General features: G+C 38.3%; 2 protein-coding genes across 5 annotated transcripts in view; one reads left to right on the forward strand and one right to left on the reverse strand.

Moving 5' to 3' along the window:
- Positions 1-14785, reverse strand: part of mycbpap (mycbp associated protein) — a 32587-nt gene extending 17802 nt beyond the window's left edge. For 2 of the 4 annotated variants that reach the window (XR_012051254.1, XM_072916414.1), the window contains exons 1-7: positions 13371-13692; positions 9579-9718; positions 9364-9470; positions 9100-9283; positions 6747-6862; positions 6496-6646; positions 4206-4324 (exon numbers count right to left, since the gene is read on the reverse strand). Coding sequence is in view for 3 of the 4 variants with exons in the window: in XM_072916414.1 (XP_072772515.1) it covers positions 4206-4324; positions 6496-6646; positions 6747-6862; positions 9100-9283; positions 9364-9470; positions 9579-9672 (771 nt within the window). In the remaining variant the exon portion in view is untranslated. Of the gene's footprint in view, positions 1-4205; positions 4325-6495; positions 6647-6746; positions 6863-9099; positions 9284-9363; positions 9471-9578; positions 9719-13370; positions 13693-14697 lie in introns of those variants that run through there. The other 2 variants (XM_061987803.2, XM_072916413.1) reach the window with 2 other exon arrangements.
- Positions 14786-16548: 1763 nt separating this feature from the next.
- rasd2b (RASD family member 2b) lies at positions 16549-17847 on the forward strand. Its single transcript, XM_061923132.2, has 2 exons — positions 16549-17215; positions 17280-17847. Exons 1-2 carry the CDS (start codon positions 16549-16551, stop codon positions 17789-17791), a joined length of 1179 nt encoding a protein of 392 aa, XP_061779116.2. The 3' UTR covers positions 17792-17847.
- The last annotated feature ends 9736 nt before the right edge of the window (positions 17848-27583 follow it).

A 27583-nucleotide genomic window follows, 5' to 3' on the forward strand; every position in this document is an offset into this window, starting at 1 on the left:
TTCAGATCATATATGAAAGGCAAATTCTAGGTAGCAAAATTAATATCAAGGGTGTATCTCAATCTGTGTGCGTGTAATCCAATTTGCGTGAATGTGTACTAATTTGTGTGTCTGTATATCAATTTGAGTGTGTATTCAGATTTGCGTACGTGTGTTTTGAGTTGTCTGTCTCTCCCTAATCAGAAACCACCCTCGATAGGCTGTCTACTTACACGTGACTTATGCCCCACTTCTGCCGTGTAAGATTTGAGTGAGCGCATCCAGATTCGTGAGCGTGTAATACAACTTGTGTGTTCACAGTCAGAAGTGCATGCGTGTAATACAATCTGCGCCTGTGTAACTATGATCTGCGTGAAGCAGGAACCCTTTACTGGCTGGTTTTTTTCTGGTTAAACTACATCCTAAGACTTTTGCGACACTTCGACCGAGTACGATTTGAGCGAGCGCATCCAGATTTGTTAGCGTGTAATTCAACTTGTGTGCACGCGTTCATAAGTGTGTGCGTATCTGAGGTGTGCCTACATTTAAGCAACCACGGAAGACACAGCGCAATTTAAACCAATCAGAATCGACGTACAGCTCTCGGTGTGTGAAAGAGTGACGCCATGACCCGCCTTACGTTGTTTCTGATTGGTTTAAATTGCGTAGTGTCTTTGTGGTTGTTTAAATGTAGGCACAGTGGAATGACGGCTTGCTCTGGATGCGCTCGCTCAAATCTCACATGGCGGAAGTGTCACAAAAGTCATGTGTAAGTAGACAGCCTATTAGGGACAGACAGACAACATGTATGTGGATCAAAACACACGTACGCAAATCTGAATAATCATCATCATCATTGGCGGTCACTCGTGGTCGAGTATGACTGTCCTCCTTTCTGGTCCTTGTGGGTCTTCAGGTGGGCGTGGAGGCCAATTCTGGACCCAATTATTCTGGGGCAATGTGGACAAGGGAATGTAGTGGTGGTGGGTTTGGGTTGGGCCTGTTTGGTGGATGCTCTCTCCTTTCTTAGTCTGCGCTTGTCTTGTGCAGCATGGCGGAGGTCATCATTATATTGCGCGGCACCCTCACGGACAAGGTTTCTCCACATCGTCCTGTCTGTTGCCTTGACTTCCCAAGACTTAAGGTCTATGCGACACTTTGTCAGGTTTGCCTTGATGTTATCCTTAAATCTCTTCTTTTGACCTCCCGGGGCCCGTTTCCCTTCAACAAGCTGGGAATAAAGGACTTGTTTTGGGAGGCGAGTCAGGCATGCGGACTACATGGCCAGTCCATCTGAGTTGGTTTTGGGCTATCGTGGCAGTGATGGTGGGCAAGCCAGCCTCCTCCAGGACGCTGGTGTTGGTGCGTCGGTCCTCCCAGCTGATCCTGAGGATTTTTCTGAGACATCTATGATGATAGGTCTCGAGTGCCTTTAAGTGCCTACTGTAGGTGGTCCAAGCTTCTGACCCATACAGAAGGGTGGGGAGCACGACTGCTTTGTAGACCAGGATTTTGGTCTTTGCTTGGAGGTCACGGTTAAATTAGTACACACGCATGCAAATTGTATTACACAAGCACAGATTGAGGTACACGTTTGAAAATAATATTGCTACTAATGCTTCCATAGCATTTGCCTGGTTAAACACATGATTCTTAATTCTAAGTAACAGCATGGTTGAGAACAGACTACAAGCTAGCATTGTGTGCAATGGGTGGCTTCTTAATGAGAGCATTTATTTATGTAATTCTCCTAATATTAATCCCAGTGATGCACATTGAGCATATGTGCGCCCTAAATTTTATATCCCGTCTTCACAGCATAATTTCCAGTCAGCGGTTGAAGTTAGTGACTTGCTGTTTTTTTCTGGTTAAACAACATCTTAAGATTTTTCAAACAAGACCCTGATTGTCTCTGTGTGAAAGTATACTCATGTTAAAACCTAAGCGTAAAGGGTGAAATACTAAACCACACATTTATCCTAATGCATGCAGTGCTGCACTAACTTGCAACAACAGTGGACGAGAACACTTTTTCAGTGGCATGGCTAATTTAAATAGCATTTGCCTTTTTAAATGGGGGCGGCACTTAACATGTGCGCTTAAATCCACGTTGATTGGGATGTACAAAAGAAATGTGCTTGGATGAATGTGAGCGCACACTTTTAATGCATCTGAATTTTTTTGTGTGTACAACTTTTTCTGGACTGGACTGTACAACATTTTTTTAGTAGGGAATCCACGCAAGTCTTAATACATGAGGCCCCAGGTCAATGCATGTCAGTCCAAAGATGAGTGAAAAGACTGAGTGTGCTTGCTGGCAAATTTTACTTACAAATGAACACTGACTGGACTTTAGATAAAACTGTTACCAAGTTTTGAGTTTCTGTTTCTGACAATAAAAATAATATTGTCAAACTACTGTTTTTTTTTAATCAATTTAAATTACACACACAAGCAATAACATGTGATTAATCGTGATTAATCCAAATGTGCACGTGTGATTAATTTGATTAAAAGGAATTAATCATTTCACAGCACTAATTAGAATTAAGGCAATCGGAACGGAGAAAGCAGCGGTTTAAGGCATGTGCATTATGCGCACAAGGTAAAGGGGACGGCGTGCACACTGTACTAGAGTTCTTTGCACATTCATTGCAGGTTGCTCCTTAAGCAGAACATCCAGGACAGACTGATTGTTTCAGAAAGCAGACAGAATGTACTAGAAGGTGAGCCACCTCGGCTCACTGGTGTAATACTTAATTTAGCGCTAATAAAAGATAAACACTCAAGATATTTGTTACAATATTTTAAAGTTTTGGTAACATTTAGGAAACACAACATTGAGACTAAAGTAATGATGAGATTCATAGCATCCTAAAATTACAGTGTTTTATTATTGCATCAAAACTGAAAAGCTGCACTGACAAAAATGTTATATGCTGCTCATTAAAGAGCCACTACAAAAGGCATATTTGCAACAGAAAGGTTATGCCTTTGCAGAGGTAATAATGATGGGTCTTCATTTAAGGGGGACCTATTATGCAAAACCAACTTTTTGTTTCCCTTATTGGTACCTGTTTTTGTGTATTTGGGATCTGCATAAGTCATGAAAAACTACAATATGGGTAACGGGAAGTAGACGCAGTCAAAGTGGAGGCATGTAAGTAAGAAAACAAAATGGCGCATCTTAAAGAGTCAGTCAGAAAGCAAGACTTTAAAACGGTCTGTAAAACATACGGTAATCTATGCAACATTTTGACCATAGAACCAGAATTACATGTTATGTAGACCACAAAGAAGTGTTTTAAAAGTGTCAAAAACATCAAAATATAACCCTTTTAACAGTACAGTTGTATCTCATTTTTGCACAACAATTTTCGCCAAAACTTTTCCCAGATTTTTGTGTATGGCCAAACATTGCGCCAAACAAACTAGTCCGTTAGCCTCCATATCATTCCACAGAATCAAGTGTCCTAAAAAAATATTCTGCATTGTTTTTCTATTGTGTGTATGGTTACAAAATAAGACAGCATAGGTAGGGTCAAAGAAAATTACGAGTGCCAGCACTTGAAAAAGTAGCAAAGTACAAAGGTTTATTTCGTATAGCTTTTCTCTGCCCTCTTCCCTTTCTGATCATCACCGTTTTTGCAAAAAATAGTTTTCAATAAAGTAAAAAAGTATGTAAAATCTTCATTTATCATTTTAATTAATAATTTGTATGTATTTCACATTGTTTTAAACATAGACTTATACAAACTTTAATGATCCCCAAGGGAAATTGTTCCACACAGTAGCTCAGTTACAAAGGATGGAAAGGATAATGCACACAAGAGCACAAAAAGAGGGCGAAAAGAAAAGGTATAAAGTTTCTGCATATAAAACTATATTACTCTCTATTAAACAATAATACTCATTTTAGGTGTCTGGAACGGATTCATTGAATTTATATGAATAAAAATACATTTGGTTTTTCATAAGATTTGTTTTTTGTCTGACCTTTCAGAGGGATTATTAACAACAACTGAGGTACCACTGTATGTTTATTGTTGTGGTTGTAGTTTGCAGTGGTGTGGAACTGCATCATAGTTGTTACTGACACATGGTTTTGATTTAGTTGCAATATTGGATCTAGGAGCTGATAACATGCACAATCCCAATACAGCACAACACATTTAGAAGCATATTTGTTAAACTGGAGTTTAGGCAGATAAAAAAAATTGCATTACCGTCCTGTTGATGTCCATGCCTCCTACAACCTTTTTAATCGAGTTACGATGGCGAAGCAGGTTCGTATTTGGGTCCCAGATCCGAGAGACTGGACGAAGCTTCTCAGCACAAGTGATTCCTAAGCATTGGCAAGAAAGATGTAAATACATTTATTCTTTAATGAGCCTACAATATGAACTGCGGCACTTCGCCTGCAAATTGAAGATGAAGAGTCATGAAAAAAAAATGATGGGAGTTTTTCACTACCTCCTCATGAAATAACAATGAATACTGAATTGAATTGTCTCTCAGAAGGCCATATATCCTTACTTTTAAGCAGTTTCTGAAAATGATCTATTCGACACTGATGTCTTCTTGGGTTTGAAAACGTTCCATCACATTTATTTAAATGAATCAGAAGAGGTTATTTGAAGAGCACCTATGATGATTTGAATCTACATTTAAAACAGTTTCTAATGGTCCAAATAATACATATTTGCTATGCTTTGGTGTCAATTTTGATCCACAGTTACTTTTACAACCCGTTGTTTGAGTCTGTCTGCAAGATGCTCATTTCTGGAGGCGTTCCCAGATTGCAAATAAAACCACGCCCTACCCTCTCCAAAATAATCAATTAATCCTTTGAAAATGTACACAGTTTAAATATATATCTTGAAGTTGTCACCACTATTTATTTTACAGACATATTCACTCGATCACAACATTAGGTACATAGGCACACCTGCCGATCAATTCACACTCTGCATTAAAAAAACTGCTTTCAACAACATAAATGCTACTTGCATGTCGCACGTCTGTGTTATAATGCGCATTAGATGATAATAATAATTTATTCAAACTTTTTTTTGTGTTTTCTCATAGTCTGAAGAATGAAAGCCTTTATAATGTCTAATAAGTGCTTCCATTTCGCAGTGACGTCACAAGTTAGCCAGACTGCAAACCTTGCAAAGGCATCCAAAACAGCATGCAAGCATGTGTGTGCGTGTGTGTGTGTGTGTTACGGACAGCAAAGCTCTGTCTGTCTGTTATTTCACTTTACCTTTTTCTGTGTTGATTGAGCTGTGTTGAAGCAGCAAAAAAGGACATTATGTTAAATGAAGAGTTTCTGTCTCTGATAGTTGATATAATAATGTAACTGCATCATAAAGCCTACATGAACTCCAGGGTGTTCAGGGATGAATAGTCTCTCCTATTGCTATTGTACTATTTTTTCAGCTATAGTTACATTTATCATTAGTAATGGAGCAGCCTAGTTTTGAATGGCAGAGTCCCTGCTATCACATGTTGATAAAAATATAACATTTACATAATAAAAATCAACTACAGGCTTCCCAAATGCTGTAAGAAATTAAGCATGATGAGTTGACTTGAAACTGTTTAATGTTGCACTTTTTATATGTAGAAGAAAAGTTTTGTCATTTTATTTAATCTGAGCAACAACTTGAGGCAGTTTAATGTTGATTAACATGGGCAGAATTATTATAGTGTTCCCAATGTTAAAAGGATAAAGCCATTGTTTACAAATTTGGTAAATAAATAACCAAAACATGTATATTTTGTTGTTTTTTAACTGTACCGAAAATGAACCGAACCGTGACCTCTAAACCGAGGTACGTACCGGACCGAAATGTTTGTGTACCGTTACACCCCTAGTGGATACAATTATTCATTACAGTGATGGAACACCAAAATGCACAAACCTTATGGTTTGACCCTTTGGCAAAACCATAGAGTATCCAGCATTGCAACATTTGTAAGTCAGAAAATACGAAATTCAACATAGCTCCCCTTACATATTCTTTATTTTTTAAGTTGATCAAAAAAAAATACCTTGTCTTCAAACATTTGTGCTGTCAAATAATATTTAAAAAAATCTGATTAATGACACTTTTGAATGTGGATTAATCACATTTGATCACAGGTTATTACTAGCTAGCACAATTTAAATGAACTTAAAAAATACCTCAATATTTGGACACAGAATTGGTCAGAATATCTAGAACCATTTTTTAAAATGTTTTACTTGAATGCACGTCACTCATCTCTGCACTGACGTATGCATTGCCCTGATCACTGACCATTTAGCAAACCCTGCCACATTTCAGGTAACCATCCGTGGTTAAGGTAAGGGTAAGGTAAAAAAAATAAATTGCATGATAATCTGCGTTTTTTGTGATTAACACATGAGTTATCTCAATATTTTTGACACCCCTAATTCACGTTTTTTTTTTAAACAATGCAAGGAAAGCATCGTAAAAGGTAATGGCTACGTGTGTTTGAGGGGTATACCTGATTCCTGGAGTATGCTCTGTGGTTGTCCGATAAGTGTGACAAGTTTTGGTTTGCCTTGCTCTGTTAGGTTAAGTGTGGCTCTGATGCCGCTTAGTTCATTTCCATAGCTCTGTGGGAGACTCCAAAACTCACTTCCCACATGGTACCCCTGTAGCATAGAAGGAAAAACACAGCAGAGTAAAGATCACAAAGGAGAAGTAAATGATGTGCAAAATATCCAAATGACAAAATATGACATAGAATCATACATATCCTGACTGGATGGTTGGCATGACATGTCTTAGAAGTTCTCTCTGCTTCTGGATTTCTTTGAAACCGTAATCTCGGTTCATCAGTAAGTTCTCCACAGGCCTTTGGAGCCGGCCTTGACACAGATGGAAACAGCGAAATGAAGAAAAGCTCATCAGTTAGGAAGTATGTTGACTTTCAGTGCATCAAAATTTGATGTCTGTTTTGCCGTGATTGTTAATATGGTAAATTAAAGAAACTTTAAAGAGCAGCGAGCGTGTGGTGTCCCCGACTACTGGGCGCAAAAAGAGACGCATTCCTGAAAAATCTGTATGGTCCGTGAGCAAGAAAGGTCGACTGTGCGGTGGTAAAAACTCAGTCTATGCCTTTGTACATAATGTGCAGAATACATGTAGCCACTACTCTCTCCAATGACAAACTGAATTGTGTGTTTACTCTGCTTTTGTTGTCTTGTGATGCAGCTGTCAATGTTAATACCTGGACTCTTCTGTCCAGGTATCACCCACAAAAGGTGTTTGTGTGGATACAATGAATTAACTACAGTGATGGACTAAGCCTTCTCTAAAAAAAAGGTTGTCTGTTTTCACTAATTTTAAGGGCCAGGCTGGTACCATATAGGAATAGTTTGTTTTTGACAAGAATCATTGTTTGTTTTTGTTGCAAAATTTAAAACAAATTATCAAAATTCAACTTTGTAATAAATGGGCATTTTTCAAATTATTTTTTGGTTGTTAGAAACAATTCAATTGTAACGCACATCAGGACAATGGCTGTTTCATGAAAAGCTCCACAAAAACATTGATTTACTCAAAACAAGGAACTCTTCATAAGTACTCTTTGGCATAATTTGTGTAGTACAGGCATGTGATTTGACCACAATGAAAAAGACTGAAAAAGTTTCCGGTGGTCTGGGGGACGAAGGCCAGGTCCAGGGCGGTGCCCTGGTGGGGGGACAAGGGGGGCGACGCCCCCCGAAGCTCCTGGTTTTTCACCAATTTAACATGCTAAAATTAACAAAGAAAGCACCATTTGAAGAAAATATTTTAGTGTTTAAAGACATGAAAACATCATTAATAGAACATACATAACCCAATTATCCTAATGAATCACTGTATATGGTTCAGTCCCAACAGTATTTAGTCACTAATGTTTACATCTTGTGTTCATTTCACATCCACAGGTGTCACATTGATCAGTGTTATCATCTACAGGAAAATAGGATATAGGATATAAATTTTATGAAAATAATTAAACATGTTTAATATTGTTTACTCATATTTGAAAATAGGAAATAATAATAATGTGAGGACACTGACATATTGCATGAAACAAGTGTGAAAATATTTACCTTCAAGATTGTTACACCACTGACAATATTGTTTCAAGAGACTACATAAGAACTTAATATTACAAAATAGTATTATATGCAAATGTATTTCAAATAAATTGTTAACTGGAGTCAATAATGCGACTCTTTTAATTTCTGTAATTTCATAATATATTTTCACGTGGCTTTTTATTTTTAGAAAAAAACATTTATATTTCGCAAAGCAATAATTGGTTAATATTTAAAACAAACATGCGTATTTCGCAAGCAAATATTTTTTAGCTTACCTCATTATTAACAACCCTGTTTGCAACTGAAGTGGGTTGTTTGGATGGATCTTTCCTCTCGATGTCTACGGCAGTTGTCGATGTAAACAAAGGATGAAGTCCATAAGGTTTGCTCACTTTCGGTTGACATCCAAAAGTACCAGCTAGTGAAAAGTTCGTTTTCCTTGCTTCAAGTTGTTTCATATGTTTTTGGCGTTTCGCATGTACTTCCAAAGCCTTGAAACCTCGTGATCCATAGTCAATATTATCATGACACCACGTGCACAAAACCTTTCCGGGACGATCGATTTTCCGAATAAAATCACCGAACAATGTCGTAACTTCCTTCTTCCCAACAGTATCAGTGATTTCCCTTTCCATCCAGTCCCATCGAAACCTTTTTTTGACATGTTTATCAATTTCTGTTACTTGTAAAGCGTCCTTTCTCTCGAGAACCGACATCGTTTACATATGGAAAATGGCGGTAATAACCATTATGAATGATGACGTTATTAACGTCATCATTCATAACAGATGTCCTGATTGGTCACAAGGAACATATCGACCAATCAATTACGGCGTAATATAAACTACGTCTCGAATCTTGATTTAGGGTCGGAAAAAAAACCCGGAAAAACGGGAGATAATTTCTTTTTTTCCCCGAGATTAAAAAAGACGGAATTCCGACTTTAGACGGAAAAATCACATGCCTGGTAGTATCATGGTTTCCAAACAGGCTGTCTTGATACGCAAACTCACCAGATAAGACGTTCTGCTGTCGTCTTTTGAGTCTTATATATGCATCCCAATTCTGCAGAGCATTTGCCTTCAAGTCTCTTTGACCAAAAGGAATGTTTCGCTTGTTCTGGGCCATCTCAGAAGGTTGCTTCCCAAGCACCTGGGATGGAGGGTCTCTATGGGAAGTTGGTATTTGCTTCGCCAGCTGGACCAAAGACGTAAACAAGTGAGTTTGGAAATGTTGCATCATGCAACAAAAGAAATACAAATATTTCTAGAGTTCACCTCTATCTCTCCTCTTGTGACCAGATACTTCCTAAAGTCATCCAAACTTCCCAGGATGCAGTGCGGAAGAAGCATCCCTCTGTCATCAAACTGAAACTCTTGAGATCCTACAGCAATACATTTACAAATTAAACATGTTGGCTGCATGAATACATTTTCTAAGTAATTTAATCTAATTTGAGAGTTATGTCATTGTTCAGGAAACATGAACACACCTGTATGAGTTAGGGATTGAGATCCAAGACGCTGAGTGCCAAGATGAGCATTTCTGCTCACATGAGCTGAGTTACTTTTGATCACATGGGCCATTAGTCGTTTATGTTGTAGTCTTTGGTAGCTGGTTCGACAAGTGAGTCTGTAATGATAATAACATAATAAGTTAATATCAGTCAGTTAGTGTTTCCTTACACACACACAAACACACGCTTGTTTGAAAACAAATTAAGTTTTTTTTCACGTGTTAGGTTCTAACTTCAAATTAAGTGCAGGTGGTACGTGACCCACTTATCTCCATTACAGCGGTGTTTTGTGCCCGCTCAGATCAAGGTGGTTTGCAATGTGTGTCATTATTTTCTGTGAGGGGGTGGGTTATTTTTGGTCTAATTGAACAGCACAAAGGTTGATGACGTAGTTCACATTTCCTGGAAGTAACTCAATTTAGAAATTCCCAAGTCTGATTTCTGAAAATGCCATTAATCTACATGCAAAACTTTACATCTCACGATCATACAAAATTATACATCAAAGTAAGTTTGCAACAGCAACGCTTTACTTAATAGTTTAAGACGTTTGTGTACATTCCTGTCTTTATAATCCTAAAATATGAAGTTAATCTGAGCATTGAAATATGTTTTTGGTGCTAGCTAAAACTGTTTGTCCGAAGCCCGCCATGGAAATCCACAAAAATGGTACGAAAAAAACTCCACTATGGTCAAAATCGTATTAAACTAATGCACAATTACTCACTCTAAATGGCACTTTATGATGTTTTAAACCATTCACAAATTCTTAGCCTGTGGTACTGGGCTCCATCTAGTGGTAAGCCAAGACTCACTTGCTTATTAATACAGTGTTTTATTTTTTCTATATTCAAACGCAATGTTATTGTTCAAACTGTGTGTAATGTTACATTGGCCAAAAGTATTAAATATACTTGTTTTTAATCAGTACTTGGGCCTACTACGCTACTGTATTTTAATGTTGGTCATTATGGTGGTACTTGAATGGAGAGCCACGTTTTTTTCTTAAGTCATACTTACTTTTCCTGAGGTGGTACTTGGTGATTTTTTTTTTAAAACAATTGCCTTATTGTCTTAATAGATAATATAAGATAAAAATATATACTTGTTAAATAAAACCTCTGCCTTGTTTTTAATCAATACTTGGGCCTACTATGCTACTGTGTTTTAATGTTGGTCATTTGAGTGGTACTTGGATGGAGAGAAAAATGTTTTTCTTAGAGTGTAGTACTTACCATGAGCATGATCTTACCGCTAATTAACTAGATAAAATAAGTTGATTAATTAAGTGTTTTTCAATTAAGTGGTTTTTTTTGGCGTTTTATTTCATGCATTTATGACATAACAGTGGAGCTATGATTTTGAAGTTCATTTTCCAAAATATAGGTCATATATTTCTCTATGGCTGTGATTCTCAAACTGTGGTACGACGGCTCCATCTATTAGTACGCCAAAGAATCACTTGATTAAAGTAGTGTTCTATTTTCTGATATTCAAACACAGTTACTGTTCAAACTTTGTGCAATGCTACAGTGGTCAAAATATTGAATATACGTGTTAAATAAAACCTCTGCCTTGTTTTTAATCAATTCTTGGGTCTACTACGCTACTGTGTTTTAATGTTGGTCATTTTAGTGGTACTTGGATGGAGAGCCAAGTTTTTTTCTTAGGTCGTACTTACCGTGAGCATGCTCTTACTGCTAACTAACTAAATAAAATAATAATACGTTGATTAATTAAGTTTTTAGTTTTTTTTAATTAAGTGGTTTTATTTGGGTTACTGAACTAATCCATGTGGCTTCTTATTCCATGCATTTATGACATATAAACATGGAGCTATGATGTTTTGAAGTTAATTTTCCAAAATATAGGTCATACATTTCTCTATTGTAGTGATTCTCAAACTGTGGTACGTCAAAGAATCACTTGATTAAAGTAGTGTTCTATTTTCTGATATTCAAACACAGTGTTACTGTTCAAACTTTGTGCAATGCTACAGTGAGCAAAATATTGACTATACTTGTGGAATAAAACCTCTGCTTTGTTTTCAATGAATACTTAGGCCTACTCCGCTACTGCATTTGATCATTGGTCACTATGGTGGTACTGAAAGAGCCATTTTTTTTCCTGAGGTGGTACTTGGTGAATTTTTTTTTAAAACAATTGCCTTATTGTCTTAATAGATAATATAAGATAAAAATATATACTTGTTAAATAAAACCTCTGCCTTGTTTTTAATCAATACTTGGGCCTACTACGCTACTGTGTTTTAATGTTGGTCATTTTAGTGGTACTTGGATGGAGAGAAAAACATTTTTCTTAGATTGTAGTACTTACCATGAGCATGCTCTTACCGCTAATTAACTAGATAAAATAAGTTGATTAATTAAGTTTTTTTCAATTAAGTGGTTTTATTTGGGTTTTTATTTCATGCATTTATGACATAACAATGGAGCTATGATTTTGAAGTTCATTTTCCAAAATATAGGTCATACATTTCTCTATGGCTGTGATTCTCAAACTGTGGTACGACGGCTCCATCTAGTGGTACACCAAAGAATCACTTGATTAAAGTAGTGTTCTATTTTCTGATATTCAAACACAGTGTTACTGTTCAAACTTTGTGCAATGCTACAGTGGTCAAAATATTGAATATACTTGCTAAATACAACCTCTGCCTTGTTTTTAATCAATACTTGGGCCTACTACGCTACTGTGTTTTAATGTTGGTCATTGTAGTGGTACTTGGATGGAGAGCCACGTTTTTTTCTTAGGTCGTACTTACCGTGAGCATGCTCTTACCGCTAACTAACTAAATCAAATAATAATAAGTTGATTAATTAAGATTTTAGTTTTTTTATTAAGTGTTTTATTTGGGTTATTAAACTAATCCGTTTGGCTTCTTATTTCATGCATTTATGACATATAACAATGAAGCTACGATGTTTTGAAGTTCATTTTCCAAAATATATGTCATACATTTCTCGATTGCAGTGATTCTCAAACTGTGGTATGCCAAAGAATCACTTGATTAAAGTAGTGTTCTATTTTCTGATATTCAAACACAGTGTTACTGTTCAAACTTTGTGCAATGCTACAGTGGTCAAAATATTGAATATACTTGTTAAATAAAACCTCTGTCTTGTTTTCAATGAATACTTAGGCCTACTACGCTACTGTATTTTAATGTTGGTCATTATGGTGGTACTTGGATGGAGAGCCAAGTTTTTTTTCTTAGGTCGTACTTACCGTGAGCATGCTCTTACCGCTAATTAACTAAATAAAATAATAAGTTCATTAATTACGTTTTTTTAATTAAGTGGTTTTATTTGGCTACTTAACTCATCCATTTGGCTTATTTCATGCATTTATGACATATAACAATGGAGCTATGATGTTTTGAAGTTAAAATTTCCAAAATATAGGTAATACATTTCTCTATTGCAGTGATTCTCAAACTGTGGTACGCCAAAGAAAGACTTGATTAAAGTAGTGTTTTATTCTCTGATATTCAAACACAGTGTTACTGTTCTGTCAGGACTTGGACTATGACGTGGTTTGTTCTCCCGTGGTGCAAATGAGCATTTGGACCAGACATGGCGTGAAGGTGAAGACATTATTTATTTTAAACTATCAAAAAAGGAATAAACAAAAAGCGCGCACAGTGGCGGAGAATAAAACTAGACTTTAAACACAAAACTTGCACATTGGCAGAAACTATGAACAATTAAACAAAACACTAACTGTGGCTTAACAAACAAAACTTACTTGGCATGGAACCGGCATGAAAAAAAGAGTAGCAAGGGTCATCAGGGTGTGGAGAGTGTGCAGGAGCATAAATGTGGTGATGTCGTCAGGATGAACAACAGAAAATGAATGAACTTAAATACTATGGACATGATTAGTGAAAGCAGGTGCCTGACTCAAAACGTGAAACAGGTGCGTGACGTGACAGGTGAAAACTAATGGTTGCTATGGTGACAAGAGTGCACAATGAGTCCAAACGTGGAACAGGTGCGTGACGTGACAGGTGAAACTAATGGTTGCTATGGTGACAAAACATAACAAAAGTGCACAAAAAGTCCAAAATTTAAACCGAACATTACTAAAACAAAACATGATCACACAGACATGACATGTTCAAACTTTGTGCAAGGCTACAGTGGTCAAAATAAAGTTACAAGTAAAAGTACCAATGATTGTCACACACACACTAGGTGTGGTGAAATTAACCTCTGCATTTGACCCATCCCCTTGTTCACCCCCTATGAGGTGAGGGGAGCAGTGAGCAGCCGCGGTGGTCGCGCCCGGGAATCATTTTGGTGATTCAACCCCCAATTCCAACACTTGATGCTGAGTGCCAAGCAGGGATGTGTTGAATATACTTCCATCCATCCATTTTCTACCGCTTTTTCCTTTTGGGGTCGCGGGGGGTGCTGGAACCTATCTTAGTTGCATTCGGGCGGAAGGCGGAGTCGCCACCTCATCACAGGGCCAACACAGATAGACAGACACTTGTTAAATAAAACCTCTGCCTTGTTTTCAATGAATACTTAGGCCTACTACGCTACTGCATTTGATCATCGGTCACTACGGTAGCACTTGGCGAGCCAAACTTTTTCCTGAGGTGGTACTTGGTGAAAATGTTTTGTGAACAATTGCTTTATTGTCTTAATAGATAATTTAAGATACAAATGCAATTGATTTTTTTACTTTAAAAATTCGTAGCCGATCCCTTGATGTTTGGCCTATCACAATGTTTGTGTCACGTACTTATAGAGTGTGACTGATGACGTCACGGTGACTCTTTTTTTTAATGACGCCGTGTTTTGGTACTGTTAATTTTAGCCCTAGGGGGATGTCGAGTGGGTCTTCAACCAAGATTAAAGTAATATCATATTTCCCAAGTTGCCAGACACTTACCTCGACTCTCCAGTTATATTTAACACACTGCCCATAGAAACGTGTCACCTCATTTATAACTTCATTTCTCCGAAAAGTTCCCACAAAAAACAATCGAAAAGGCATTCTCCACAGATAATTTGACTGTTACTCACGAAAAGAAAATACAAGAACGAGGATAAAGGTTTCTTACCACTGCAGTTCAGAGTTGATCCAAACACCGTCGACATGCAGTTGGCGCCTAGCAACCTGTGTCGTAAATACTTACCGTAATTCTTAGTGCTGCAGCGCTGCTACATTTGACACCATTTACCGTACACGGAGGGGCCAACGCCACGTCATAAAGATGAGTAGTAAAGCCGGATTAGGTGAATACGAAATTCATTTAAAAAGAATGTAAAACTTTGATTAAAAATATTCAAAGTATATGTATGATGACAAAGGAGATACAAAGAAAAAAACATCGTAAAATGTGAATAAGAATAATGTATTAATGTAATAAAAATGGCTGTATTACCTTGACAAAGGAGATACAAAGAAAAAAACAGAGTATCTCATAAAATGTGAATAAAAATAATGTATTAATGTAATACAAATGTTTGTATTACCTTCCCAATTGTTAGAAATCCCACTGTTTAATAGGTTTGTGTGTATGCTTTACTGATGAGAGTATTTGGTGAACATCGTTTTGTCCTACTAATTTCGGCGGTTCTTGAACTCACCATAGTGTGGACTGTGACGTAACAGTTTGTTTACATGTAAAATCTTCCACTCTTTCTTTGTCTCATTTTGTCCACCAAAAGTTTTCTGCTGTGTGTGAATGCACAAATGTGTGCTACATGTTTACGTGTGCTATGGCTATGAGGTCCCCCCCCCCCCCCCCCCCCCCCCCCATGGCCTCAATCTGGACCCCTTCTACAGGGGCCCAGGCTTAGACGGATTTTTTTTCTTTTAATGTTTGTCTAATCTTGAATGGAATTGTGCTGAAAATCTTAATTTCCCTTCGGGGATTAATAAAGTTTTTCTGATTCTGATTCTCATTCTGATTTGTGGATGTTTTTGGCTCGTTGGAGTGCTAATCAGTCCTATTTGGTCAGTGCATGACTGCAAGCTAATCAATGCTAACATGCTATTTAGGCTAGTTGTATGTACATATTGCATCATTATGCCTCATTTGGAGGTATATTTGAGCTCATTTTATTTCCTTTACTTTTATCCTTTTTGTATATAATTTAGTTTTGCATATGTCTCGTGACACATTTCAGATAGTTGTTTGTTTGCCATGTTGTTCCAGACCACAGCAAACATCACCTAGCTTGCCAAAGTTTGCAATAAATCTATTAAAAGAAGACCGCTTTCCATTTCCTTTAACTTGGACACACACATCTCTACCTTTGGCCATTAAAAGCCAGTAATTTCCAGGAGTTATCTCACCTTCTGAGTAGCCTCTGATTTACTAATGATTTTTAATGTTGTAAAAATGTGGAGAATAGATATTAAATTTCAATATTTCTGCCAATGAAGAATTGCTTCAGCCTGTGACACATAGTCGTTTTGATAGTAGGCTAATATAGCTAATATAGACACTTAGGTCATGTGTTGTCTTCATTATAACACTTATATAAGGCTTTTAATTGTTGTGGATCCAGACAGATTTGTTTTTTTGCATTTTTGGTCCAATATATATTTTAACATTTTGGGTTGCCGACCCGTGCCTTAAATCAAGTAAGTAATCCATCTTCAAAAGAGTGATTAATCTGATGAAAAAACACAATTTGACAACACTTGTAAACACTGTTCAATAATTAGTGAGGTTGTGTTGCCTGCCGATCCCCAAAGACAATAACAGTATGGACATTTTTTTTACAATCACAATATTTTTACAGGAGAAATGTGGAACTTTGTATCTTTGTAAGTCGTGCATGAATGGTGTGTTACTACACTGGTATAATTACAGCATTGGAAGAAATAATGCTGCTTGATGATTCAGACTATGAACAGAAGGTTCTGCATGCACATAATAATGATCTGTCAATCAGCATGCATGACGCAGCTCATGGACCACGTGGGGATCTTCTATATCTGGACTCTCAAACTCCCACCCACATCATTTCTGCGCAACACGATACAAGTTGGCAGCATGTCCACTGGCACACAGACCACCTCCTTGCAGGGCTCCAAGCTTCTTGGCAGCGGAGACGTGCAGAGCTCCGGATCCTCCCAAGTCCTGCTGACGTCCAAAAACACGTCTCAACACCTAATCTCGTTGGGGATCAAAGAGGGTCTGGGCATCCTCAAAGTGGCCACGGCTCAGTGGAAACAGGACAAAAAGAAGACGGATGCAGCCATGAGGCAATCCGCGCACTGTACCAACCCGTGCAAGAGATCGCCTCTGGACCAGCTGGCGGCCCTGGTTTTTCACGGTCAAACCTGGCATCGGCAGATATGTGAAGAACCACGACAGGACCGCTTGTTTTCCACCAAGCCGCAGAACTGTAAACGCATCGTGGTTCTTGGCGCGCCACGTGTCGGTAAGACTTCCATCCTGCGACGATACCTCCGAGATGGATTTGCGGAGGAATACAAGCCCACATCTGAGGACTTTGTCCGTAAACTGTTCCGTATCCGCGGTGAGACTTATCAGGTTGACATACTGGATGCGTCCAGGGAGAGGGACTTCCCAGCCAAGCGACGGTTGTCCATCCTTACTGGTGCGTATTGTTTTATTAGGTGGAAAGTGGAAATTTCGGTGTATTAAATGTGTTGTTTCTTCAGGGGACATTTTCCTGCTGGTCTTTAGTGTGGATGACAGAAGCTCCTTTGAAGAGGTCTGCACACTCAGACAGGAGATTCTTGCTGCCAAATCCAAACTCACAAAAAGGTCCCAACTTGCCTTGGTGGTGTGCGCCAATAAAGTGGACCTCGTGGAGTCTGAGAGGGACGTCTCACAGGCGGAGGTGCTCCGAGCTCTGGGAGAAAACTGTGCCTACTTCGAAACATCTGCAAAGGACAGCACCAATCTGGAGAAGGTGTTCGAGGTCTTGGCGAAGCGTGGTGGACTTCCGGCTGAAACGGGGCCGTCACAGCATCGCAAAGTCTCTCTCCGGTCCTACCAGGCAATGCGCACTCAAAGCGTCCGAGTCCAATCGGCAAAACACGATGATGCCTGCGGGGTCCTGTACCCGCTGGCCCAAAGACCGAGCTTCAGCGCAGATCTGCGGCATGTCATTGGGACACATGGTGCACAAAAGGGCGGCAAAACACAAGAAAGATGTCACATTCAATGAGAGACTGAATGACTGGTAGGCATTGTTCAACTACATTATTTGATTAGATATTTGAAATAAACACACAATTCTATAATATTGCACTTTATATGACTTTGTAATAAACATTTTTAATAGTCCGCTCTGCTTGGTCTTATCAATTTAAGCCATCCTATGTGTGAGTGTGTGTGTGTGTGCGTGTGTCATAGAGACCGTGGGAGGATGTTGAGTCAGTTATTTGATTATGTTGACAGTTATATAATCTACTGTATAGTCAAATGTCAACTCCTCATCACCCACACTTTGTTTGTGACTGTGTGTGTGTGAGAGTGTGTGAAGTTCTGGTGTCCAGTTGAGCTGGAGCCTATCCCATCACAATACACCAAAATAGGCAAACAAGTAGGGGTGCACAGGACCCCCCTTCAGGTCAAGTCGGCCCTCTTTGTTGACATTATAAATTGCAACATTACCTCAAGGCAGTCTCCTATGTATATGCTTGTTCACTTTCCAAGTGCTTGAACCGGTGCTGAGTTTGCTACTGGACGTGAAGTCACGTCCAACAAAGGTATGGGAAATTGGGCTATACTGATGGATTTCAGTCAGCACCTATAAAAGTGCAGATCTCGTTGCCCACCCGGACTGCCTTGTGGTTAACCTGTGATAGTTCCAGGATATATTCCCTCACTTGCTTTCAAGTCAGCTGGGATAGGCTCCAGCTCACTCATGACCCTGAACATTAGAAATGGATAGATACATTATTGTTTTAGGCCGGGGGTCAGCAACCCACGGCTCCTGAGCTGGATGGGGCTCTTTAGTGCCACCCTATTGGCTCCCTGGAGCATTTTTTAAAAATAATTCAAAATGGAAAAAGATGGGGGGAAAAATATATTTTTTGTTTTAGTATGTTTTTTGTTTTGAGGACAAACATGACACAAACCTTCCCGATTGTTAGAAAGCCCACTGTTTAACATGTTTGTGTGCAAGCTCCACTGATGAGAGTATTTGGTGAACATCATTTTGTTCTACTAATTTCGGCAGTTCTTGAACTCACCATAGTGTGGACTGTGATGCAACAGTTTGTTTACATGTAAAATCTTCCACTCCTTCTTTGTCTCATTTTGTCCACCAAACGTTTTAAGCTGTGCCTGAATACACAAAGGTGCGCTTTGTTGATGTTATTGACTTGTTGGACTGCTAATCAGGCATATTTGGTCAGTGCATGACTGCAAGCTAATCAATGCTAACATGCTATTTAGGCTAGCTGTATGTACATATTGCATCATTATGCCTCGTTTGTAGGTATATTTGAGCTCATTAATATCCTTTACTATTATCCTCTTTGTATATGATTTAGTTTTGCATGTCTCATACACATTATCTGTATGTAATAATGGCTGCACTTCAGATAGTTGTTTGTGTGCCATGTTGTTCCAGACCACAGCAAACATTACCTAGCTTGCCAAAGATTGTAATAAATCTATTAAAAGAAGACAGCCTGCCGTGTCCTTTAACTTGGACACACACATCTTTGGCCATTAAAAGCCAGTAATTTCCAGAAGTTATCTCACTTTTTGAGTACCCTTTGATTTGTTAATGGTTTCTAATGTTGTAAAAATGTGTAGAATGAATATTAAATTTCAACATTTCTGTCAACGACAATTTGCTTCAGCCTGCGACACATTATAATTTTGATAGTAGGCTATTATAGCTAGTATATAGACACTTACGTCATGTGTTGCCTTCATTATAAGGCCTGTATACGGCTTTTAATTTTTTGCGGCTACAGACAGATTTTTTTTTTGTATTTTTGGTCCAATATGGCTCTTTCAACGTTTTGGGTTGCCGACCCCTGTTTTAGGCTAACTCACTGTATCGCAGTGTTTCTCAATTACTTTCTGAACACCCCCCCAGGAAGAAGAAAATATAACTATAAATAGTACAATTTGTCTTTAAAATTGTTATAAATATACCTTTGCATAACATTGTAAGTTTATTACACTTAAAGGAAACAACACACCGGCCTTTCCTCGTCTGTCACCATAGTTATAGTGAAGCCAAGTGCTACTTCTGTTCCCTGTACAATGTTTGTTTGTCTAATCTTGAACGTGTTTGTGGTAAAAATAAAATGTTGTTGTATTGGGCAATGACAATTAACACCATACTATATCATAACATAATCCCAGTGAAACTCTGTGTAAGGATCAGAAACTTCAAGTTAAAAAGCGAAAAGCCTTAAAACGTTCAATGTTTAGAGAGTATCTCTGACGTGAAGAAGAAAACAAAATCCCTCACTTTTACAGGATTGGCATTATCAACTTCATGGCAAAGACTACTTCCTGACTATGGCAACAGACCAAAGACAAACTGAAATTAATACATACTTGCAAATGAGAATTAAAAGTGTAAGAAATCAAGATACACAACTAAGTTCTCATTATCAGTTCACTGTTAAATTGAAAATAAATATTTTATTATTTTTCTGTCAAAATTAACAAGTTCACTCCTGTGATTGATAAAAAAAAATACTGTATTAATCATGGAATCGCTTAAATGAGCTCTTATACCTTAACCGCTATACTGTCAGTGATCAGATCAATGTCAGTACAGAAATGAGGAGCCTCTAACAAATTTCACTCTAAAATGTGGAGCTTCAGATAAAACTGTTACCGAGTTTTGTGCAAATAAATGACATGCATTCAATTAAAACGTTTAAAGACGTTCCTGGATGACATTCTGACAATAAAACTGCATTTGTTTAAGTGAGTAATCACCATGATCAATCCAATTTCCAAAATGTAATTTATCTGATAAAAAAATAAATAATAATAATATATTTATACATATGTGACAGCCCTAATTTTTAGACAAAATAACAAAAGTTCCTCAAATTGATACCATTGAGTACCTGTATTGATTCCAAGGTATGGGGAACTGATTCCGTATCGGTTGTTACGATTTAGACTGCTTTTGGGGATTGCTTATTGAATATTCATACTCAATTAAGGTTATCTCAGAGTGTATTTTATTGTTGGTTGCTTATATATTGATGATGTTTATTGAATTTTCATGCATAATAGGTTAGTATGGAAAATACTATGATTACAAATGAATCTCTATTGATTCTGTTGAAATGTTGCAGATGTTGGAAACTTAGGCTAACCTTCAAGGCAGACTGTGATTTAATTGATAAATAAATAAACAAACTAATGTTAAAAAGGGGGCCGAGGCTTTTTGAAGATAAGCAAAAGACTGATTGTCATGGCAACCATGTTGATGGATAACACTTTGCTCAAGAGACACATCAATAAACCCATAAAGAGGCAAAAGAGGTCAACAAATGCTGACACTAACAGACTAGACAGGAATGCCTAGCATCATACTTGCTATAAGAGCGAAGAGAAAACACATCCAAAAGTTCAGATGGCAACTTTTAACTTATTTTTGTTTTTATGCTCATTGGTTTCCAAAGAGCCTAAATATCCAAGATAAATTAAAGAGTTATATTAAAGGAGGTTACTGATAATGCTGATAATGATAACTGTGCTGCTTAGCCATTAAATCTTGATTTCTCATTTGCAAGTACTGTACTTTCCGTATTACAGAGCGCACCGGGATACAAGCCACACCCACAAAATGTTATTAAAAAAAATATATATAAATTCATATTTTAGCTGTATATCGGCCTAATTAGTTATTTACACAGAAATATTTTATAAATGTTTATTTACATCCCTTTATTGTTTACAAACGGTGTCTATACACCCCAGTAAAACGGCTGATCAAACAAAAAAGAAGTAATCGTTTTAGTATTTACCGTATTTTTCGTACTATAAGTCGCAGTTTTTTTCATAGTTTGGCCGGGCTCCAGTGCGATTTATGTATGTTTTTTTCCTTCTTTATTATGCATTTTCGGCAGGTGCGACTTATACTCCGAAAAATACGGTAGTATAACTCCACGGCGGCGTCTTGGTGAATTTACTGAGGAATTTGTAAAACTGAAACTGTACAAAAAGAATGCCGTTGTAAGTTAATAATACTAACACAGACACTCTCAAAAACGTGTTAGCATATTAGCTCATGCTAACAACGTTAGCGTCATTACATTACGATAGCATGTGCAAATATGCATGAAAACACTCCCACAGATGGGACTGTTTAGTAAGTATAAACAGTTTTAGTTATACTGTCAAATTACAAACGTTGCTGGATGAATGAATAATACACATGAGTCTAAACACTAAGCACGGCTGGGAGATGAACACGGAACTCTGGTTAGAAAAAGAAAATGCACTCTACCAGTAAATGTAAAGACACCTACAGTGAGCAAACTCGTCCATAAGATGGCACTATAGCACAAACAATAAAACACTTTCTTGGTGTATTTGATTGTTTTTTGTTTTTAAATTATGTTTTCAGTATGGCTGTTATTGGAGAAAAATCCATAATTTAGCCGCACCGTCTTATAAGCCGCAGGGTTCAAAGTGTAAGAAAAAGGTAGCGGTTTACAGAGGTGTGGACTCGAGTCACATGACTTGGACTCGAGTCAGACTCGAGTCATGAATTTGATGACTTTAGACTCGACTTGACAAAATGTAAAAAGACTTGCAACTCGACTTAGACTTTAACATCAATGACTTGTGACTTCACTTGGACTTGAGCCTTTTGAATTGACATGACTTGACATGACTTGCTACTTTCCCCAAAACCCAAAGATGAAAAAGTTATTCGGGAGCGCTCCGTATTTTTCATTGTGTACTTGTCTATCAGCGTTGCGTGTGTCAGCTGGTGTGCTGTCAGTACAACAGCCAATCAAATTAGATCTACTTTGTTTTCATCACACAGCATTCATCCAATCAAATTGCAGGACAACCAACGAAGAAGACATGTCCAAACCACACGCCAGTGAACAAAAAATGATACCTAAAATAATTTAGTTTGGGTATAAAAATTACGAGGTGGTCAACACAAAACGGTTTGCAGTATGCAACACATGCGGTTCGAAAATTACTGATGGAGAGGCAACAACTTCCAACTTCGTCCGGCATTTGAAGTTGCACAAAGAACGGTAAGTTTTGAATGTAAGATAACGTTTATTGGCTAAGTAACGTGACTTTTATTTGCTGTGTAGTTAAATCAGTGAGGCTGTAAACTCACTGCTAACGTTATAACGTTATTGCAAACACGGGAATCTGTTGCAGTTCACTAACTTATTCATACTTTTTGTTCAGTGATTTTTTTTAAGCAGGGTTACGTTAGTCAATATATCACACGTAACGTTAGACGGCGGTCAGCAGCACCGCGTATTTTAGCCACCTAAAAAAAGACAAAAATAGTCAAATAAAGTTCAGTTAAAATGTATACTATATTATGAATATGTGTACCGTTTTAGCTAGCTTTCTGACATACTGTTGGTTGTTTACCTCAGTGGTCCCCAACCACCGGGCCACGGCCCGGTACTGGTCCGTGGATCGATTGGTATCGGGCCGCACAACAAATAATTTTTTTTTATTTTTATTTTTTTTATTAAATCAACATAAAAAACACAAGATACACTTACAAGTAGTGCACCAACCCAAAACAACTCTCTCCCCCCTTTTGTTCTGGGCATTGAACATGAAGACTCTTCCTTCACTGTTCCGAGTGGCCATGAGAGTCTTGGCAGTGCCTGCCTCCAGTGCTCCAGTGGAGCGAGTTTTCAGCCATGGTGGCATCATACTACGCCCCCATCGTGCACAAATGACTGACAGACTCTTGGCTAATTTGGTCTTTTGCAAATGCAATGCAGCATAGGGCCCTGACATATAAAAAGTACAACTTTTTTGTTATATTCACGTATATGTCATGTTTTTTCAATGTTAACACTTTTGTACAAATAAGTACATTTGCACTTTATTTTTCAATGTGTTTGTTCTGTAAAGGAATGAGTTAATGTTTAAAATGACTGGTTAATAGTGCTATTATAAAGTGCAATGTCAGCACAATTTTCTTTCCTGCAATTTAAAATGCACTTGTTTTAATAAATAAATACAGCGTTTGAAAAGCATACACAATCTGTGTTAATATATTAGTCTGTGGTTAAAAGGACTTGAAAGGACTCGAAACTCAAAATGCAGGACTTAGGACTTGACTTGAGACTTTCCAGTCTTGACTTTGGACTTGACTCGGGGCTTGCCTGTCTTGACTCGGGACTTGACTCGGACTTGAGGGCAAAGACTTGAGACTTACTTGTGACTTGCAAAACAATGACTTGGTCCCACCTCTGGCGGTTTATAGTCCGGAATTTACGGTATTATATAGCAGACTTTGCATAGAGTTGTAGTCCCAAAACGTTAGATGGCAGTAGTGTATAGTCTACGGCAGGGATGTCAAACGTACGGCCCGAGAACAGGTTTTATCCGGCCCACGGGATGAGTTAGCTAAGTATAAAAATTAACCTGAAATTTTTGAATGAAAGAAACAGCTGTTCTAAAAGGTTCCACTGGATGTCGCAATAGCAATTCTTTGTATCTTTGTAGATGATGCTACATATGTACAAAATAAACCACATAATGTTAGTACATCAGTCGAGGAAAATGATCAAACTACATAAATAACATACTGTAATTTGATTTTGATTTATCTTTTTTTATCTTGATAGATTGAAAATTAACACCAATGAGTTGACTGATGAACATTATCACATAATTTATTCAGAAAATATTAAATAACGACAAATAAAGATAGAATACTATTAACCAAAACAAGTAAGTGTAAAAAAACAACAACAACATTATGATTTGTACAATTTCAGAATGTGCTTGTTCTATTTTTAAACAAAGAAAACAATCTGAAGTTGTCTTTATTTTTAAGTTATCGTACCGTGATTTTACCAGTCCGGCCCACTTGGGAGTAGATTTTTCTCCATGTGGCCCCCCATCTAAAATGAGTTTGACACCTCTGGTCTACGGTGTCTTGCCTAGTCCGGGAGTAGTCTTTTCCATTCAATTGAATTTATTCTTTGTTGTGCCTTAAAAAAAACCTGTTTGCGGGCCTGATCTGGCCCTCGGGCCGTACGTTTGACACCCCTGAACTAAAGTATCAAAATTTGGCACTGTTTGATTTTGCAAGAATCAATACCTGACAGAATTGGATCAGTGCCTGTAGAAGTACAAAATTTGGTACCCATCCCTGATCAAAAGCCAATTGCCCACAATACTTTTGACCACCTTATATTCTATATGTACAGGTGTTTGCGCCACCATTTTCGTATATCAGCTTACATTCAAAGGTAAATCAGAACATTTGCTACACGATAGCCTCATTGCATCAATTTGGGTTTGCGTGTTGCTTCCGAGATCTAGTGGAAATGTTAGCGTGTCGGCTCATTGTGATGCCAGTTGTGTTTGTCAACAGTGCAATTAGTCACTAATTCACAGCAGCTGGGAGAGATCAGTCAACGGAGATATGAAAGAAGGGATGGAGGCAGCTTCTCACGCAAATACATGAAAGGGCAGTTACATGACAAGCGGCGAGAAAGACAGCAACCCACAAGCTGCCACCTGCCACCAGTTTATACTCACTGTGTTTGCAATGGACAAGCAGTACACATTATATTGTCCGTTCTCAAAAAATGTAACTAAAATATTGGTTTTACTTTTGCGATGTTTTTCTTTTCGAGCAAAAAATGCGCCTCCTTTGCCAATTTTCTCTCTGTGTTAAATTATGGTGATTTGATCTGTCTATATAAATGTTTCATCCATACTTGCCAACCTTGAGACCGCCGATATCGGGGGGTGGGGGGTGGCGGGGGGCGTGGTTGGGGGCGTGGTTAAGTGGGGAGGAGTATATTTACAGCTAGAATTCACCAAGTCAAGTATTTCATATATATATTTTATTATATATATATATATATAAATAAAAGAAATACTTGAATTTCAGTGTTCATTTATTTACACATATACACACACATACTCATTGTTGAGTTAAGGGTTGAATTGTCCATCCTTGTTCTATTCTCTGTCACTATTTCAGAACACACACATTATACAAATATACATTATAAAATCAATAAGAAAACGGGAGCTCTAATTTGGGAGTCTGAATTAGGTTCAGAAGTTCCTATATAAACATTGCGCACTCACGTCGCCTTTTTGTATTGATTACTGCAGCTGTGCACTGGATTCATTCACAAATACAAACTACAACTCACAAACACTTTAGAGTTAGGCTCCACCATCAGAATGTGTCCTTAAACTTATAAAGATAACATGGATATTATTCAGTGAGTTGATTCACCAAAACTAACCTGTTATACAGGAAGAAAAAGCACACAGGACGTTTCAATTGTTCTATTCTCTGTCACTATTTTTCTAACCATGCTGAACACCCTCTCTGATGATGCATTCTGCTTCGTCTCCTTGTTGTGTGCGCAGTTGTGCACTGCACTCTCTAAAAGCCCTAGATGTTATTGTCACATATGCATGTACAGTAGATGGCAGTATTGTCCTGTTTAAGAGTGTCACAACATTGCTGTTTACGGCAGACAAACTGTTTTACGGTAGACGAAAACGTGACTGCTGTTGTTGTGTGTTGTTGCCGCGCTGGGAGGACGTTAATGAAACTGCCTAACAATAAACCTGGAGGGGGCGTAGCCTCCAGCTCCGCCTGAATTTCGGGAGATTTTCGTGAGAAAATTTGTCCCGGGAGGTTTTCGGGAGAGGGGCTGAATTTCGGGAGTCTCCCGGAAAGTCCGGGAGGGTTGGCAAGTAAGGCTTCATCTAACTCTCTACAAATGATTGGCGCTGAATATCATGCGTCATTTTGGGTTATCGCCCCTCTACCTTTGCACCTTAATGGCACAACTCATATTGTCTGCGTTCAAATTAACAACTGGTGCTTTCTGTTCTTTATGCTTGTACAGAGCTGGCTAAAAGGGCTTCTAAGTCTTCTGAACCTTATTCTCAGAGCATTCAATCGATCACAACTGGACTTAGGATAGGATAGGATGGAATAGGATAGGTCTTTATTGTCATTGCAACAAGTACAACGAAACTATGTTTTCAGCACAAACCCGTTCAAGATCAGACAAACAAACAGTGTACAGGGTTACAGAACAGGAACGCTGATGGGTCGCCACGAGGTGCCCAGTAAAAGGTGGGAAAAAGGTAAAATGCTGGGGAAGAAGATGAGTAAAAAAAAATAGAATCTAGACTGGGCTCCTAAGGGAGCCTAGTCTGGAGTGGGAAAAAAAACTCCATGCCATGCACACATAAACATGTTACATTTAATCAATCAATCAATCAATCAATCAATCTTTATTTATATAGCCCTAAATCACAAGTGTCTCAAAGGGCTGCACAAGCCACAACGACATCCTCGGTACAAAGCCCACATAAGGGCAAGGAAAAACTCACCCCAGTGGGACGTCGATGTGAATGACTATGAGAAACCTTGGAGAGGACCGCATATGTGGGTAACCCCCCCCCTCTAGGGGAGACCGAAAGCAATGGATGTCGAGTGGGTCTGACATAATATTGTGAGAGTCCAGTCCATAGTGGATCCAACATAATAGTAAGAGTCCAGTCCATAGTGGGGCCAGCAGGACACCATCCCGAGCGGAGACGGGTCAGCAGCGCAGAGATGTTCCCAGCCGATGCACAGGCGAGCGGTCCACCCCGGGTCCCGACTCTGGACAGCCAGCACTTCATCCATGGCCACCGGACCTGTGCCCCCCCCCCCCCCCCCTCAAAGAAAAGGGGAGCAGAGGAGAAAAGAAAAGAAACGGCAGATCAACTGGTCTAACAGGGGGGCTATTTAAAGGCTAGAGTATACAAA

This window comes from Nerophis lumbriciformis, linkage group LG27 (genome assembly GCF_033978685.3).
Source record: "Nerophis lumbriciformis linkage group LG27, RoL_Nlum_v2.1, whole genome shotgun sequence".
In the NCBI taxonomy this organism is placed as follows: domain Eukaryota; kingdom Metazoa; phylum Chordata; class Actinopteri; order Syngnathiformes; family Syngnathidae; genus Nerophis; species Nerophis lumbriciformis.